The 18102-nt window shown below is 53.7% G+C and overlaps 5 protein-coding genes across 5 annotated transcripts; 1 reads left to right on the plus strand and 4 right to left on the minus strand.

Annotated features, from left to right (window-relative positions):
• Positions 1–424: 424 nt before the first annotated feature.
• A1O1_02184 (uncharacterized protein) lies at positions 425–2088 on the plus strand (the record flags this gene model as incomplete). Its single annotated transcript, XM_007723095.1, has 3 exons — positions 425–590; positions 644–1029; positions 1081–2088. 3 exons carry the CDS (start codon positions 425–427, stop codon positions 2086–2088), a joined length of 1560 nt encoding a protein of 519 aa, XP_007721285.1.
• Positions 2089–3748: 1660 nt separating this feature from the next.
• A1O1_02185 (uncharacterized protein) lies at positions 3749–6692 on the minus strand (the record flags this gene model as incomplete). The annotated part of the gene is made up of 2 exons (XM_007723096.1): positions 3749–6496; positions 6591–6692. The coding sequence occupies 2 exons, from the start codon at positions 6690–6692 to the stop codon at positions 3749–3751; spliced, it is 2850 nt and encodes a 949-aa protein (XP_007721286.1).
• Positions 6693–7393: 701 nt separating this feature from the next.
• A1O1_02186 (uncharacterized protein) lies at positions 7394–10323 on the minus strand (the record flags this gene model as incomplete). Its single annotated transcript, XM_007723097.1, has 3 exons — positions 7394–9319; positions 9376–10079; positions 10137–10323. 3 exons carry the CDS (start codon positions 10321–10323, stop codon positions 7394–7396), a joined length of 2817 nt encoding a protein of 938 aa, XP_007721287.1.
• A 545-nt stretch (positions 10324–10868) lies between these two features.
• Positions 10869–12951, minus strand: A1O1_02187 (STE/STE7 protein kinase; the record flags this gene model as incomplete). Its single annotated transcript, XM_007723098.1, has 2 exons — positions 10869–11375; positions 11434–12951. 2 exons carry the CDS (start codon positions 12949–12951, stop codon positions 10869–10871), a joined length of 2025 nt encoding a protein of 674 aa, XP_007721288.1.
• Positions 12952–15232: 2281 nt separating this feature from the next.
• Positions 15233–17038, minus strand: A1O1_02188 (uncharacterized protein; the record flags this gene model as incomplete). Its single annotated transcript, XM_007723099.1, has 1 exon — positions 15233–17038. One exon carries the CDS (start codon positions 17036–17038, stop codon positions 15233–15235), a length of 1806 nt encoding a protein of 601 aa, XP_007721289.1.
• Positions 17039–18102: the final 1064 nt, after the last annotated feature.

Raw genomic sequence — 18102 nt, forward strand, 5'->3', positions numbered from 1 at the left:
TGAGCTTCAGTCAAAGAATGCAGATTATGCATACTCCAATAGAGTCCATCTTTCGAAGCACATACATAAGGTAATGTGGCGAACAGTATGCAGTACGCAGTATGCAGTGCTTGACGAGGCTGCGAACTCGAGGCGAGGCTGCCGCACTGCGCCGCCCTAGTAGTAGTCGGCAGCGGCACTACATTTCTCCGAGCTTGGCAGTGAAGGCCGTTTCATCTTCACTGCATCGAGTTCAAGTTCGGCCAGCCACTTTTTCTCGCAGGCTGCGTTTCACCTCACCTCACCTCACCTTACTTCATCTTCACGACACATACTCTCTTGTCCACGGCGACTGTTTGATCTAGATGTCCCTCATCCATTGATTAGACTGCCCAACCTTCATACCACAATCCTCGCCCCAACACAACATCACAGCTAGTTCAATATGACCAAGAAGAAACGTCATCATCCCGATGTCGAAGAGATCCTCTCGCGGCCATGGTGTTACTATTGTGAACGCGACTTTGACGATCTCAAAATCCTGATCAACCATCAAAAGGCGAAACATTTCAAGTGCGAAAAATGCGGGCGACGTCTGAACACTGCTGGAGGTATGCTACATCCAGTCTGCTTTCGTGCCCGGCATTTGCTAACACGATCATAGGATTGAGCGTCCATATGAGCCAAGTCCACAAAGAAAACCTCACTGCGGTTGACAATGCCCTCCCTAACCGGGCTGGCCTGGACATCGAAATCTTTGGCATGGAAGGCATTCCGGAGGACATTGTTCAACAACATGCGCAGCGCGTCCTGGCCGCCTATCACCAAACCCAAGCTGAGCGGCAGGCAGCAGGTGCGAAGCCTGCTGCAGGGGGTCATGGTCCCAATGCACCCAAGAAACCAAAACTGGAGTCGGTGTCAGAGCTCAAGAAACGTTTGGCCGAGCATAAGGCGGCGAAACTGGCCGCCGAGCAGGAGAATGGGGGCAGCAGTCGAGGCGATACACCAAACCCTCCTGCGTCAGGGCAGAACCAGCCCCAGACAACTTCGGTGAGTAGCAAGCTGCCTGTGATGCGTCACTTTCACTAACATCAAGCTCAGGCCGCCTCTCCAACCTATCCTGGCTACCAGCAAACATACACTGCACCATCTACAAATGGTTCGTACAGTCAACCTCCTTCCTTCACCCAAGCTCCAGCTCCAGCTGCCACTCCTTATCAAGCGGCAAGTAATTTCCCTACTGCTGGGTCGCCTCCTGTGGTAGGTTATGCGCAGGCTTCAACGCCGCAGCCCGGAGTACCAGTCTACGGACAAATTCCTACTGTGGCATATCCACCCCAACCGTATGCTCAGCCACCACAGCCATCGTTCCAGCATCAACAGCCCCCGATGGGTTATCCAAGTCAACCCAGCTTCTCGCCTCCATATCAACCGACTTACCCTGGCCAGTCTTACCATGGCCAGGCTGCTGCACCTCGTCCATTTGGCACCGTATCTCCTGCGCCTGGGTTTCCTCAGCAATCTCCACCCATGCATTTGGCACAAGGCGTTCATTCCCCGGTCGGCAATGGCAGTTTCCCTGCACCAGTTCGTACTGGCAGTGTAAGTCTACCTAGCGCTCCAGGATTGCCGCAAAGACCTGCATTTGGCGCTCCTCCTGTCAATGCTTTTCAGTTCCAGCAGATGCATCAAGGCCAGATCCCTCCTCCACCAGCGCATAATGTTGTGCATCAGAATCGCCCACACGAAGCTTCGCCGAGTGCCACTGCACAACAACCGCCGCCCACCATCCTACCAACCAATTCCTCTGCTGACGACGGCCAAAATGCTTCATCCCTCGACGATTTGATTGCGAGTGCCTCGAAGCATGCGGATGCCAACGCCGCCGCCGCCGCAGCAGCAGCAGCGCCATCGGAGCCACAGTCGCAACCGACAGCGTCTGCTCCAGCTAAAGAAGATGCTACCGAGGAGAAATCAGAGAAGAAGGACAAGGAGAAACCCAAAACAACCAGGTTGGTGTACTCTGACAACGAAACAAGCCCTGAAGAGAAGATGGCGATGATGCCCAAATACGCATTTACTCCTGCCCAGAAAACTATCATGGTCTAAAACTGCAGCAACCTCTCTTGGCCTATCAATAACTACGATCATTGGTATTCAACGGCGCAAAGGCATCTGTCATCGGCAATTGGTCACTTTTGGGACCACTCAGTTGCGGGTTTCAAGCATCAGCTAAGTCTATTGCATTGGCGTATGGACTGACTGGGCACTTCTTCCTCTACCATATCTGCGATCACGGTGCATTATCGTCATTCAGCTTGAGTGATCTGACGTCGACTCTTGGGTTTTCTTGGTGAGTGGATGGACAAGACACGGTCTCAAATTGAACCAGGGAGGAACACTGACCAGTGACGGCCAAAACCTCGTCAAAAATCATCCGCCACGGGCCTCCCAAGGCAGCCTGAATTGAAATGATGGGATGGGAAGCCGATTCTATTCTTTTCTGTGGGGCTTCGAGGCAGCATTAGCATCTCGATACCAAGCTGCTTGCTTGTAAGTGCAAGACGGTCGGTGTCTCCCTTCTTACATTTCAGTACAATGCTTGCTCTCAATGCAGAATTTCTTTCCTTGGCTGTTCTTTCTTCTCTCAGCTTGATTGATACCGAAAGAACGAGTGATGCGTGACGTTCTGACTCCCAGGGTAAGGGGACAGCAGGAGGTAGTCCTGGAGAAATTTTGTACGATTCTAGAAAGAAATCTTCTCGTCTGTCTCCTCTCGAACACAAAACAACACACATTCCAACTCGCCGCTTTTCCATCCCCTTGCGCAGTAACATGTGAGTGAGTGAGTGAGTTTCTAAACAGACGCACCTCCGTAGACGCAGATCAACATTTTGGCCGGTGGACTGAATCCGCCGTCAAGCAATCCACGAAACTGCCCGTGCTTGACTTCTCATCAGGAGAGGCGCACTTTTCTGGACCGTGGTGCGGCTGGAGTTGGGATTGGGTATCTAGGCATAGGCAGACAGAGGAGTTTCTCTCTGTTCTGTTCTGTTCTTGTCACAAGGGTGTTTCATAGCCACTTTGCATTCATCTTCGTGCCGCCAGCCTTGGCTGTGGATTTGATTTGCGGCCTGACGAGCGCCAGCCAGTGGCTTTCTTCCCTCTACACCTACCAACGAGTTGACCAGCCGGCCGGCCTTCTCAAAGCAAGTGTGGTGGTGGTGATGATGATGATGGCTGTACACTGCTTCGGGACCGACACCGAGATCAAGAGGTCTGTCTGTCTACGATCACACGCTGTTATCAATTGTTTGGAATTAAAGGAAACAGCAGTAAAGTAGAAAAGACAGAAGACGGCGAGATGGGAGACAAGACAAGCAATCCTTCTGATTCTTTCTTTCTGTGGTCTCTAACTCTCTCTCCTCTCTGCTCTTTTATTTCCCTGTATCTAGATAGAGGACCGCCGCATGATCCATCTGAGCTTGATGCGAGGAAATCAAGTTGTGGTTGTTCTTCCATGGTCGCCTCTGTTCGCTTCCTGTTCTAGCAGAGATGGACGGTTTAGATACTTTTTCCTCTCTCTCTCTCTCACTCTCTCGTCCCATTCTCGTCCCACTCTCGTCCCATTCTGGACCACCAACGTGCGTGACGTCTTTCTTCATTTACCCATAGCATCTCAGCGGCTCATTTTCCCCTGTGATCTCATCGACCCGTCTTATTGAGTGGATGCAACGACGTATCAGCCTCCACTTTGACCGACAGCAATTCAGCCCATTCCAACACCATATCCATCTCTCAACTTCGCTCTGACCGGCGGAGTCAGGCCGGACAGGAAAGCATTGAACCCATCGGCGCCAATGAGGCCGACGTAGCCCTGGATGACTCGGGCGAAACTGGCGCGAACTTCGGCGTACTCGGCGCCCTGTTTCCCCTTCTGCGGGAACTGGGCAATGGCGGCGAAATAGAGGGCCAGGCTGCTCTCCATGGCCTGCGGGTTGCGTTCGATGACGTTGTTGAAGCCCAGAAACGCCGAGGCCTTCTCGTGCGACGTGGAGATCTTGGACATGGACTGCAAGAAGGGCTCGGCGAAATCCTTCAGGAACGGGGCGAGGTGGATCGGACACGAGATGCCGAGTCGGCCGAGCGCCGTGGCGGCGTTCTCGCTCGCCGGGTCGGCGACTTCCTCGTTCTTGATGATCGCCACGAGGCCCTGGTACAGCGGCTCGATGAAGGGCGAGATGCGCGACGTCGGCGCGCGGGCCGCGATCTCGCCGATCGACCAGCACACGTTGGCGAGCACATTGAAGCCGCTGTCCGAGTCCGTATCCGGCATCGCGTCCAGATCGAGCTGCTGGATCGCGACGGGCAGCAATTTCGGCACGTAATTGTCCAGAGAACTGTACAGTGCTATCGCGCAGTCGCCGAGCACGGCGTACGCGGACTGCCGCACGTCCGTGGTGGGATCTTCCATGCAGAAGCAAAGGAGGTCGAAGAATTGCGGTTGGGAGTTCTGTACCAAGGGCGCCGAGTTCTGTGGCGAGATGGCCTGGATGATGGCCGACAACAAATCTAGTGCGGTCACGATGAAGTCTTTGTCTGGCACGTCGATGGTCGCTCCGGATAGGTAGGCCATGTGCTGCTGCAGGTTGGAGTAGATGACTTTGATGCACCGGTCGAAGATGGGAGGAGCGAACTGGGCGAACGTGTCGCCGTACGCCATGGCGATGTAGCCCAGACAACCCAACAGGGGAAACATCTCCCTCGAGTCGTCCTGGATCTTATTCCAGCGCTCGATCAAGACGGGCATCAGCAGATCGACCAGTTCCGGCTTGGTCATGTCGGATCCCACATTCTCGGCAAGGGTCTGTAGACAGTCGTAGAGGATGTACATGTTCTTGTCCTTGTATCGCCTAAAGCATTCGGTGAATTGGCGCAGGATGGGTTCGACATAAGGCTTCAACTTGTCCCCGGACTTCTCTTCGAGGCTGGCAAAGGAACTGGCTCCGGCCTCCTGAACCTTTTTGTTCTGGTCGAGCATTCGCTTCAACAGGCCTTCCATCATCGGCTCGAAGTATCGTTGTCGGTCGGCCGGCGATTCCAGCCTCGCCGCCCACTCGGAGTATCGTGACAGACACCAGCAGGTGATTTGTCTAACAACCGGCTCTTCGTCGTTGAGAAGGGAAATCAAGAAGGGCACAAGTTCGGGCAAATGCGGAGAGACAACATCCATGCATCCATCCGCAATGGCCCCCAGGGCGAGGACGGCCGCTTCCCTCTTCGGCCACAGGTTATGAGACAGATTGTCTTTCAGATATGGAAGGATGATGTTGAAGACGCTCGAATGGTAGTTGACCGCGAAGACATCCAACGCTGCGGCCGAACACTTGCGCAGACTCCAGGCATTCTCCGGGTCGTCGTCGTCCCACTCGTCGTCATCGTCGTCGTCCTCGATCTCTCCGTCACTAAGGTCGGGATCCTTGGACGACGTCCCATTCGCTTGCGGCGTGCCAGGGGTATCTTCCTTCTCAGAGGTAACGCCTCTGCCGGCTTTAGACTGGGCAAACTGCGGTTTGATATCCTCTGCGCGATCTTCAACATCGGCGTTGTTTTCGTCGCCCCCAAGCCTAACCACTTCGTCTTCTCCATACACCATCCCCGCCAACAGTACGGGGATGATCTTATCCAGATATGGGCCCATTCGATCCCGGAGTTGTTCTTGTTCACCTACGCTTAGCCAGAATTCCGCGGCATCCAGGGCCAGGTCCGGGTTTCCCGATGATTGTTGCTGCGTCAGGATGTAATTGACCAGACCGTCAAGATGGGGCGCAAGCATATCGGGTCTGGCGTCGACCAGCTGCACAAGTGATTGACAAACAATCCTTCTCACTTGCACGTCGGGATCGGTGGCGAGCTGAAAAATGGTCTGTAGATAGACATCGAGGGCCGAGAACAGCACCTGCGACTTCTGAGGTATGAAAGACTTCAAGGTGGTCAAAGCGAACACCCGGATCTTGGGGTTTGGGTGGCTCGCAAACTCCAGCAATTTCGGGACCATCACTGACATCGGTCTTTGGCCCTGGTATTCCTTGTCCAGCAGTTTTCTGTTGTCCTCGCAGACTTTGGCCAATGCGGACATGGCGCCCTCTTGGGTTTCGGGCGAGACATTTCCAGTTGCATTGCTGACCAGCGACAATAACTCGTGTAGAATCTCCGGCCACTGAAGCAGCCCTCCCTGTTGAACCGTCTCGGTGATCACGGTTCCCGCGAAACTTCTCAACTGCGGATTGGGGTCTCGCAGGACTGTGAGGGTGGCTGCTTTGATGTACGCCAGTTGATCTTTAGTGATGCTGTGATAGAAAAACTTGAGGTAGTTCTTGAGATTGATTGCTGCGGCATAGCGGATGAGGAATAGACTGGGCGGGTTCAAACTCAGCTGCTGGCCAAGTTGCGGGTTGCTGAAGATGTAGGTCAAATAGTTCACATAATCACCGTTATTGCGGGCATTCGTGAGCATCTGCAATGAAAGTTGTCCGTCAATCACTGTTCTGGCTGAACTGAACGCGCATAGGAATGTTGAAGTTTTCCGGGGGTGGCTTTGTCAAACATACCTGCTCGGCCTCTTTCTGCTTATTCCTGTCATGCCCGCTCAAAGAGCTCTTGAGGTATTCAGACAACTGTCTCAAGCCTTCCTCCTCCGGTTGCCACGCCATGACGGGCACCGTCGCCCACCGGGCCTGTCTAAGTGAATGATAGACCTCAAAGCCGGAGATGGGCCGTCGTCAGGGGAATCCGCGGGCAAATTGTCTTGCGCGCCGGCCACAGAACAAGGAGGGTGCGCGACAAGGCAGGTATAAGTAGGAGAGCGGAAGTAGGATGTCGTAAAGACCAGGCGAGCTATCCTGGCCCAATCGTCGATCGTAGGTCGGGCCCGTTGACGGGACGAAATACGAATTTTCTGGTGCGGGAGTGGGAGAGTAGAAGCGCACCAGCCAACGGAAGGATGGCGGAGGGTTAAGGCCGGATGAGACGATCGCAGCCGGGGGATACAAGACGACAAAGACAGAGAGTGTGTCGCAAACACACTGATGGATGGGAAAGTGGTGGTTGTGGTAGGAGGACGGAGATGATGGGTTGCGCAGGCTGCGGATTGCAGGGTGCAAGTTCGGGTTCAAGTTTCTTTGTCTTGGGATGGAAATTCTGCTCCGCACCGGCCACGAAAGGAAAGCGACACACACAACATCCATCATTCTATCATTCATTCATTTATCCATCTGTTCAACCATTCATCGTCGACCAGCAGGGTTTGTGCAACTCTGGACTCCCCGTTGATGGCTTTGACTACCTGCGATGCCCATCTAGGCTTATGACCTTGTTGTCTTTGCGTTCTACCCAAACCTCTCGCAGGCTCTCTCTACGACCATACCATCTTCTTGATCGTGTATCCCAGCTGTTCAAAATACCCCGTACGCTTCTTCGCTTCCTCCAGCGAGATGATGTCCTGCTTCTCTACAAGCTCTTCTGTCTTTGCTTCCCGGTCTGCTGCGGCCGAACCCCCCAGAATGGCCCTGCGGATCTCCTCCGCAATGTTTTCGGCCACCGCAAGAGGCGTCTGGCTGCGATGTTGATGTGGCGCATCTGAGTGCGTGCTGGCGGGGATTACTTTCAGTGCCAGCGTTTTTGACGACGCCGGCGAGCTGGGACTCAGCCAGGAGAGAATGCCGGTGCCGCCGTCGACTTCATGGTTCGGGGCAACGTAGTTTTGCAAGGACCGAGTGTTGGTTCGAATGGTATTGCCCTTGCCGGGCTGGTAGATGATCACCACGCCCGCATTCAGCTCTTCGTTCGTTTGTCGTTCACTGAATGTCGAGGTGATGTATGTCCCGTACTTGATTTTCGAGACTGAGCGTATATCAATCTTCTCGAACGACGCGAGCTTCTCAGTCGTCCAGTCAAATCTGCAACAATAGATGGCCGCATCTGTCAAGAGAACTACGGCCTCTTCAAACGGGAGTGTTCGCAAGGTGTTATCATGCGCCGGAGTCAGCATCGTCCATCCATGAATGAGATCTTCGTCCGTATCTTGAATGACCTGCTTGGCGCAGTTCTCAATGGCCGTCTCCCTCACTTGATCGATTGATATTCCAGGATCCACGTTCATCATCGTACTCTCGAAATCCTCGAAAATCTTCCACGACATGTTGCCCAGCAGGACATCTATGACTGCCTGAGAGAAGTAGTCGTTGACCATGTTGTTGTAGTAGCGGGTCAAGGTCAAGCTGAAATCGTTCAATGCCCCTCGGTAATTGCGCCGGCGAGTGCGGGTGAAATCACCTTTTAACGCCGCTGTCGAAGCATATTGTCGCGATATCGCGTCCCCGTTGTCAGCCCACAGCGTGTTGAACCAGGTCGTACTTTCGTCGTGAAGGAGATCGATCTCGAATCCCTCCTGACCGAGGTCTTTCTGCAACATGTACTGCCCAAAAGCACTTTGCGCCACATTCGTCCTGTCCAAACAGTCCATGCAGTTGGTGCGAATGACCCCGGATTGCGTGACTTCGACTCCCTTTGACGAGATGACGGTCTCACCGTACCCGTTGATCGTGTCCTCAATTTTCTGCACCAATTTCGACACGTTCTCGAACTTCATGCCGCGACATTCGGAATGGAAGTCAAACCATTCGAACTGGACACCGTCAAGTTGACGCGATTCCTGCATAGAGCGGAAGGTTTTCTCGAATGCATCGCCAATAACGGCCTCGCTTCCATGTTTGTCCACCAGTGCTACAACCTGAACACCCCCATACCGCCTCTTGAGGTCCTGGAAATGCCTTTTGAATGCCATCTCATTCTTGGAGGCGGATTGATGGAGCATTGGGGTTGGCTTGAGCGCGTACGGCGACTGCGAGAAGTACAGAGGGATAGAGCACCGGATCTGCACGAAAGATCGTATCCCCCGGGTGGGAGACCAGTCCGGGCCCGATAAGATCTGCTCGGTTTCCACGGCATTGGCGCAATTCCCTTCGTCGTCGATTCCTCGTCTTAGATAACGTAGCCCCGATCGTTTGACCGATCGACGAGAGATCAGCGTGAGGAGATAATCCTGGGTCTCCCCATCCACGCTCGCAAGGCTCTGCTTCGCCTGGTTGAGTGCCTGGTCCACACCTGTAGAGGCTTTGCCATCCTCAGCTGACACCACATCTGCTGATGCTTCGTCGCGCGCTTCGGATTTCTTGACCACGAATGATCTCTGTCCCACGAACCCCTGCAGAATCGGCATCAATAATGAGTCTTGTCGGGCGTCCAAGAAAGGTGCTGCCAGGCGTCTATTCCAGAAATACTGCACCAGTTAGCCATTGTTGTCCGAGGCAGTATCACTAATAGAATCACACTTACCAACGGGTCAAGAGAGTCCGCAGATGGCGCCTTTGACGTGCCCGTCATAACTGACAGTCGTCTGGTGAGATCGATATCGTACGAAAAGAAAAAGCTGCCGGACGTCAAGATCATTTTGGTGGTTCGGAGAATCTTGGGCAGAGCGTCTTGGACGGAACCGCCGGCCATGATCTGCTCCGCTGCTCGAGTCTGTTCAGATTCTGGCGCGTCGTGCTTTGCTTCCGGGAGGTTTACAGCAGCGGCTGCATCGCCTTCAGACGTTGGATCCGCATCCGAAGACACAGGCGGCTTTGGACCACTTCTATCCACGCCCCAGCCCCTCCTCGAGAACCATTGAGAAGCAAATCGTCCATATTGGCCACGGTTAACCCAGACATCTTTGGCGATGCTCGTGACACTCGAGCTTCGCTGTAGCGTCTGCTTTCCGGCTATAGGCGCCTTGGGCTCGGCATCACTAGACAGGCTATCGTCGTCGTCCTCTCCAGGATCACTCAACTCGGAGTCGGAGTCTGTAGTAGATGCGGTCGAGCCTGGCGATGTGGTCGCGGTCGCTGCATTGATGGCTTTGTCGGCGTCCGTCTGCGACGACAGAGGGAGGAGGGCAATGTCGGTGATGACAAAGACAGGCTTCCCATAAATCTGAGCGACTTGTTCCCGCTGTGTGATGGCAATGAGAAAGGACGTCGAGGCGACCGAAAGCAGGCCTGTTTGAAGACTTGGTTATTCCACCTGCGGGATTCGAGACACTACGGGAACTCTACCAATTATGCCGTGAGATTCTAGCGCAACACCCTGTCGAGGCTCGGCGTTACTGTTGGGAATCTCCTTGAGTTGTCGCCGTTGATAGTCAATCTGGATGGTTTTCTGATGGTCAGCAGGGCCGTGGGCTTGCAGGACCAGCCCGTCCACCGTCGCCCAGATCAAGAACCTGCGCGCGAGTGCTGGCATTCTTGCCGCTGGAGGGAGGCCGAGCAGCAGTCGAAATACCAGGAAGGGTCATATCATGCTCGCTCTGGACCATTGGGTGGAGGTGGAGGCAAATAGGTAGAGGCGAGCGGTGAAGATGAAGCTGGATACTATCTTATCACTATTTAATCGGTCGCCAATCCTGCTGACATCATGAGCATCGCCATTCATTTATTATCTACTAGTATCGTGACAACCAACGTCCAGGTCTCTATATCAGGTGCGACTATCGACACTACCACTCTGTCGCAGTCCCATACCAACGCCTAGGGTCGTCGAGAATGTATCTAGGGCAGCATGAACTTGTTTATACTTCTCTTTGAGCCGAAGAGACTGAGTGTCCGGGACGCCCAGGCCCCTTCGACCACTTGGTGCAGTATAGAGTACACCTGGTAATCGGGAAATCCAGGACGTTTCGTGTCACTGATGCTTGATATTGCTAGGTACCAAAGCGTTCTCTCATCTCTCGTTATCGTTACACTGTTCTATAGTGCCGTCATAACATCCCGTTGCCTTGCAGCCGTTTCTCATGAAGCAAAATCTAAGCCCTCTACTTTTGCCGCCGTCAGGTCTGGAGAATCAACTGGAACGCCAGGGTTGGCTTTGACGTCCTCCGGCGCCGGATCATCAGGGCAAGGCAGTGTCTCCTGCCGGTTGAGCAAGGGACTCCCCGGGACAGCGTCCAGCGGTGCCTCATGCAAGGCAGGCTTCTTGCTGACCGCCATCTTTCCAGCCTTCTTCTTTTCCATTGAATTCTTCACCCATTCGGCCACTTCCCTGTCCGCTGTGTCGGGAAGACTCTCGCCGGAGACTGCCGTCTCAATACCAGCTTCGGCGGCTTGTTCCCCATCTTCCTCATCCTCCTCCGAGATCGTGGGAGGCTTCATCAACGGCGCCAACCAGGCGTGTCTCAGAAGCATCGCGTACGTTGGCCGCAGTCGTGGAATCTTGTTCAGACAGCCACGCACAAAGTCGATCGCCGCTTCGGAGAACCGGTCAGCCGGCAGGTCGGGAGGGTCTCCGTCAACAATGGCCTGGGGTAAAGAGATTAGCTTTTTCACTCATAGTCGTCAGGGCAGGACAACGGCTTACACTCAGCTGGCTGAAAATGTTGTCGTAAGTTTCCGGTGGATATGGATATCGACCCAGTGCACATTCAATGATGGAGAGACCCAATGACCAAATGTCAGACTGCACACTGTAGGAGCCTCCTCCACTTGCCCCGACCTGAGCCATGCCACCTCCCGAAATGCGTTCCGGGGCCATGTAGCTCTGGCAGCCAATATTGGTTTTGGCTATCGAGGCAACGAGATTACCACTCACTCCGAAATCGCAAATCTTGACCTGACCCCGGCTATTGACCAAGATGTTGGTCGGTTTGACGTCTCGATGAATGATGTTGTGTTCATCCTTGAGATACTTCAGCCCCATCACCGTCGACAACGTGATTTTCCTCAACACCCCTTCCGGCACTCCGTCCCCGTAGAGTTTGTCGATGGATCCGCCATCCATGTATTCAATGCATATGTAGACCGATCCTTCCTGGAAGAACGCCCCATAGAAGTCAATAATGAAGGGCGAGATACAGCGATGGAGGATGTCCAACTCCATGATGATGGCGGCAAACTTAGAGTCTTCCAGTTCCAGACGGATCTCTTTCATCGCCATAACCAGACCGCTAGTTCCCGCAGTAGGAGTGTGAGAGTCTGTATCTTGATCCTGCTTGGCCACCGACTGTGACGAGTGTCGCACCATGTTACCTCGCAAGCCTAGCCCAGGCCTCCGCAATCTGGGCCGAGCATGTCGGACCAGGAAGACTGTGCCGTAGTTCCCCTTTCCCAGCTCGGAAATGGTGTCTACTTCATCCAACGAGATTGAAAAGGTGCTTCCTTCTGCAAAATCGATGCCAGTGCCGTGAATGACAGCCTTGTTCTTGAAGTTTAACGTGCCCGTCTTTGTGTCGATGATGTTCGAGTACTTGCTGAACTGAGATCCAGTGTCCTGTTTCTCCGCCTCCTGCCCGGCGGGCACAGGCTTTTGGGCGTCTGACAGCTTCAGGCCACCTGGTTTGAGACCACGTTTCGCCGCCAGACCGCCGACAGGAGGGCGGGGGCTCGCCAGTCGCGGCGTGCCTGCGGCTAAGGACGGCGAGGACGCAAAGCTCGGTGCATTGGGACGGCTGAGGCCCGGCGGTAGTCGCAGGTTAGACGTCGAGTTTGTGTGTGGAACGGGCGAAGACCCCGAGATCGGGCCGCCCACGAAACCGCCAGGGCCAGACGACTGCTGCCTCATATTCTGTGCCGACGAAGGAGGTGCCCCTTGCCTGGACAACGAGAAAGCCTTCATCTTTGCTTGTATATCCGAGTTCAGGCCACTCGCACGGCTGGGAAACAGGCCTGGCCTTCTTGCTGCGTTGGTCGGACCGAGGGGGGCGGAGGAAGGGCTCATGGGAGCAGCCATGCTGCCGTCTTGCGTGTTCAACGAGGGACGCTTGGATGCGGGATCTGGAGACGGCGACTGGGACACATTGGGAGATGATTCGGATTGTATGTCTTCAGGACTCGTGGATGGGTCGCGCGGGGGTGGCCGCTGAGGGATCGTACTGTCCATGGTCACTAAGCTGTGTCGTGTGGTTGGTTGCGCCAGTGCGCCGGTGCACCCGTGCAGCTTGCTCTAGGCTGCATGCGCCAGACAGCAAGATGGCAAGATGCAAGAACCAGAATCGACAGGCGCAGTCAGAAGTATGATCGGGCAGGAGGAGAGTAAGGTCGTTGAAGGATGGAAGGAGGCGAAATGTGACTGTCTGGCAGCCGTGCTCATTCGACCCAGGATGCTGAGCAAGCAGAGCTTGCGCGCTGCAGGCAAGTCGATTCTGCCGGAAGGCGAAGAAGGCGCGAAAAAGGTTGGTAGACGATAAAGTTTGCAAGAAAAGGTATCAGGACCTGCGCATGGGAGAGGATGGACTGCAATTGCACGGAAGAGGGTCAATATAACTTTGATGGAGGATTCGTGATTGGAATTGGAATTGGAGGCCACTGCGGTGCAGTGTTTGGAAGAGGTGGGTTTGGCAGAAGGCAGAAGTGGCCGTCCTAGTAGTAGTAGTAGTGGTAGTAGTAGTAGTAGCAGATGGGGCCGCGGATCCTCCTTGTTTTCCCAGAGGCGCTGGAGCAGGTTTGTGTCCAACAGGTCATACAATTTTGGGTTCGGCGGTCGGACCGTAGTGCCGCAAGTGGGTGGTCGCGATAGAATGTTGATAGATGAATGGAGGATCTCGTGAATGCTGAACAGCAGGAGGAGAGATGCAGTGGGTTGGATTGTGTCAGGAATGCCGTACGCAGGCCAGGCAGAAAGATGAAGCACAATCGTAATAATGAAGCAAGTTCATATCTAGGTACCTAGTAGGTGATTGGGTACTCTATTAGGTGATATAGTAGGTACTCTGCCCAGCTGCACAGAGGCACTTTAGGCAGTAGCACAGTAGTAGTGATACTACTGGTAGTACGTAGTACTAGTATAATAACGCTCATCGGGCACCATCATGATGGAGCAATTTGGGCTGCTACCGGCCCAGGCTTGCCGTGCCGAACAGGGATGCTATCGCGCATGATTGAACGATGGCGAAGAGACTTTTGGGTACAAGGTGCGTTCCTACGCTGCCTAGAGGTTGGCAGGATGGCAGTTTCCGAATTCCCATGTTATTGCGAGCGTGTCAAAGTCGTTTGATGGGAATGTTGATGACGGCAGGGTGCAGTGATTACTGTGCTACATGCTGCCCAGGTACCTTAGGTGCCTACCTAGGGACCTAGGGACCTAACTTAGTACCCAAGGTACTTATTATTGTACTCTTCTTGACCACCAACTACCTATTTTTACTACCCCGTAGGTCACGTACATACCTACTAGTATAGCTAAACACAGCACAAAACTTCTACCTGGGCTGATACTACCTGAGTACCTACCTACTACCTAGTAGTAGCCTAGAGAGTGCCTAATAATACCACCGAACAACTGTCGCCGCGTGGCCCATGTGGGCTGGACGGCTACCGGCTTTATTGAGGGCTAAAAGGAGGCTCCCTAGGCTTTTACCTGGGGCAGGTTAACCCGATAGCATGAGGATTCTCTATCCACTCGGGTACCTGAAATAACAACATCCAGCCTGCTATACTATATAGGTAGTTAGGTAGGTACATGTACATACCTATCGTACTATAGTAGCATTTATCTTCTCTGTACAACTTGAATCACCTTCTGAAGTGAGAGATGATGGCCACGTCATTTTCCTTCTATGCCAATAATGCCATCTTCCAGACACTGGCATCCTCTTCAATCCAACTTCACTTCCACCTACGTATGAGGCTGCGCTAGATACGATGTACGTTCTGGCGGCTGTCAATCCCCATATGAAGCACGAACAGAGAAGCCTAAGGCCTAGCATTCGAGCTATTATTGCGCATTTCCGACTCCAGCTCGTGCCAGTGTTTCAAGTATCGGGGTTTAAGCCGTCCTCCATTGCCGAGGGCGCGCCAGATAAGCCACAGCAACCTCTTGCAAGTTGCACACCTGCCAATATCTTGACACGATCCAGCTCCCACCGGCCATTATTGTCAGCGTCAGAATTCAAATGGACCCATCGCACAAGAGACTGGATTGGCGTGTGCATTGATTCCAGACAACTACTGAGTTCTATACTACTACGTAGTAGCACAAGTGTGACCTGACCTCCTCTCCGCCAACAAATGATGTCCGTCAAGAAGCCTAGCCCAACCCACAGCTGGAAACCGACACCGGCGTTCTTGTCAAAGCCAGTCCGGCCACCCTGCGAGAGTGTCCTACCAGCCCCCATTCAACAACAAAAGTAACGCGCTGGCCCAAAATTCCCAATTCCATAATTTTAATAAGTCGCCCATTCCACCGTCTCCAATGCCAGGAGAACGAGGATCAACGTGGAAGGCAGAATCCAAACCACGTAGCTGTGGAACAAGATCCTGCTCATAAGATCCGGATAGACATTGTTGGTCGTTGTGATCTGTCCTATCTGGAGAGCAACAGGGGCACCGCTGAGCAGATACACGACAATGACGAAGATCTTGTCGTCCACAATGCTCACAGGAGCATATTTGGCAAGCAGTGCGACGAAGGGAGCCATCACAACAGTGGGGAATACCATGCGAGTCACGAGCGAGGCCCACAGAAGCTTTCGTTCTTCTCCCGGGTCTGTGACGACGCCGCTTTCATCTCGAGGAATAGTATTCTTCGCAAGATTGCCTCCGAGGACAACCAAGATGAGAGGCACCGCGACAGCACCGCTCTGTTCGACTGCTCGAGTAACCGAGTTTCGCACAAAGGTGCCCTCGCTGAAGAAAAGATGCTGCAACTGCGGCACCGACGCAACAATGATTGCAATCAACATGGACCAGAGTGGTGGGTTCATGAACTCCCAGACGCCGGCGAAAAAGCGTCCGAGTCTGTAAAACACCGCGGACAGGCCTTTCTGCATAGGTTTAGGCAGGGACTCGAAGGCTGCGATTGACACGGTCCGGATCTTGTGGCCCACAATCAAGCTGTGACGGCGGACAGTGTTTCTGACATGGTTCACGTGTCCCTTGATGCCACCGCAGTTCTCATCATATCTCTGGTTTTCGGGGGCTTTCAGCCATGCCGTGTAGTTGTGCCGGGTATGGGGAGCCACCATCCCATTTGTAGGCGTAGGCATCAGGTCAGGGGCCTTTGAAGCACCATTGAGATTCCGCCGGGACGAATTCCTCGAGGACTCGGCTGAGGGATTGTACGGCGTTCGGGGCGTTTTCAGACCGTCGGACTTGGTAGCCCGGGGAGATTCCGTCCCGATCCTAGTCTGGTCGTCGTCCTCCTCGAACTCTCCAGTGCTGTCTGCAACATCATCGTAGCTAGGACTCAGCAACCGGCGCTGTTCCTCAACTGAGTCGGAATCATCATGATATTGGCTCCTCCCCCTTTCCAGTTGGTCCACTTGCTTGGTGCCACCCTCTTCTTCGGTGTACGTGTCAGGCGGTGCAAGAAGGACATTGTATCCCCAACTCCAGCGTAGCAGCTGGCCAAGTTGTTGGAACACGAGAAGATAAAGGATCCCTCGTGCGGCAACCTCGTCATCGTTGTCATTCGGCACTTTGCTCCAGTGTAGTCCTTTCAGCGTCTTAGACAGAGAGATGACCAGCGACATGGGTAGAGAGTTGGAGTTGCCGAAGACCCCCATGGCAACGAGGAAATTGCTCTGTCGCTTTTTGAGTCTGAGGGATTTGGCGATAACCCAAGCACAGAGATATGACACCAGTGTTTGGGCCACAAAAACGACGGGTATAATGGCCAGATCCGCCAATTTCTCAGCTGTCAGCTGGGATGCCAGTTTTGTGAATATGAGGCACGGTGTGAACAGGATGATGTTGAGGTTCGCCATGAACTTTTGTGATTCGGCATCGAACATGCCCTGCCTTGCCACGATATACCCTGGTAGACTCACGCATACCACTTCGAGCACGGCTTCAAATACGAGGAGGGTGAGGTGACCGAAGTCCGGATGGCCCGAATGGCGAGGTGGCTTCTTTGTGAGGACCTCGATCGCATTGCTGGTGAAGCTGTACTGGTCTCGTTCAACCAGCGCTCCCATAAACTGTCGATTGGAAAAGGAGACGGGACTCGGTAGGTAGTCGGAGAGAGGCATAGCGAGAATGGCACGGCCGGATGCCCAAGTCTTCACTTAGATGCAACCCAGCGTGGGAAGGGGTGCCGCAGGGCAGAATCCGTAGTTATGAGGCTATGTTGAGTACACCTCGCGAACAGCTTCTGGGTGACGTGGGATGGGACGTGGTCGTGACTTTTGACACGCCGCCGCAGCCGGGCAGCTTGGTTGGACGGTGATGCAATGGGTGGCCCACGATAAGAGCAGCGCCAGATGATAAAGCAGATGAAAACAAATAATGGAGAGAGCGTGTGAAAGTTGGCAAGGAAGCAGGTTTGCCTCGTAGAACGAGGTGACAGAGCCAACACTGCGAAGGTGGAGGAGTGATGATAGAAAGTAGCGGAAGGTTTGAAGTTGGAAGCTGCGGACACAGACCCTGGCCGTGCTCTGGAGGCCTGGTAACAATAGGTTGTGAGGCGACACTGGCCTAAGGAGCCTGGGGTCCTAGGGTCCTAAGGGTCCTAGGGTTCCTCGCTAAGTACCCAGTATCTGTTACTGGGGGCACACCGGACAACGCCTGCGCTTCTCGTGTCAAATGGCTGGGGTTGTACGTCCATCATTCTCCAATAATGATCATTTCCCTCATATTGCTTCTTCCTCTCAAGGACTGAAAGTCTCGCCTCTGCAACATCAAGTCAAGCCAGCCAAAACCCACCCATATTGCTCAAAGCCTCAACACTCAATAGGTACCTTACAGCGCTGACTGCACACAGCGGCTAGTCAACCAACCACGGAGACACCCCAACAGTATAATCCCAATAGAAGATCTATTTTGATGACAAGAGTGGGAAGAATATACTTGCGCTTTTGGAAAGGCAACTAGAGCTGAGCACATGGCGAACTGACCTGGCAGGAGGTGTTGGAACCTGACCGTTTCAGAATAGCACCAGCACGAGATGTCTTTTCGTCAGCGGTGATAACTGGGCTGTCTCCTGTGTAGTTGGCGAAGGCAGACCTCTCTCTCCAAAAATGCGCTGTATGACGAACATGATGCAAAGACCGTTCATCCTACGACTTCGGCTAGGGAAATGACTACAGGGTTATCA

The sequence above is a fragment of the Capronia coronata genome (assembly GCF_000585585.1).
Source record: "Capronia coronata CBS 617.96 chromosome Unknown acBCG-supercont1.2, whole genome shotgun sequence".
Classification (NCBI taxonomy): Eukaryota; Fungi; Ascomycota; class Eurotiomycetes; order Chaetothyriales; family Herpotrichiellaceae; genus Capronia; species Capronia coronata.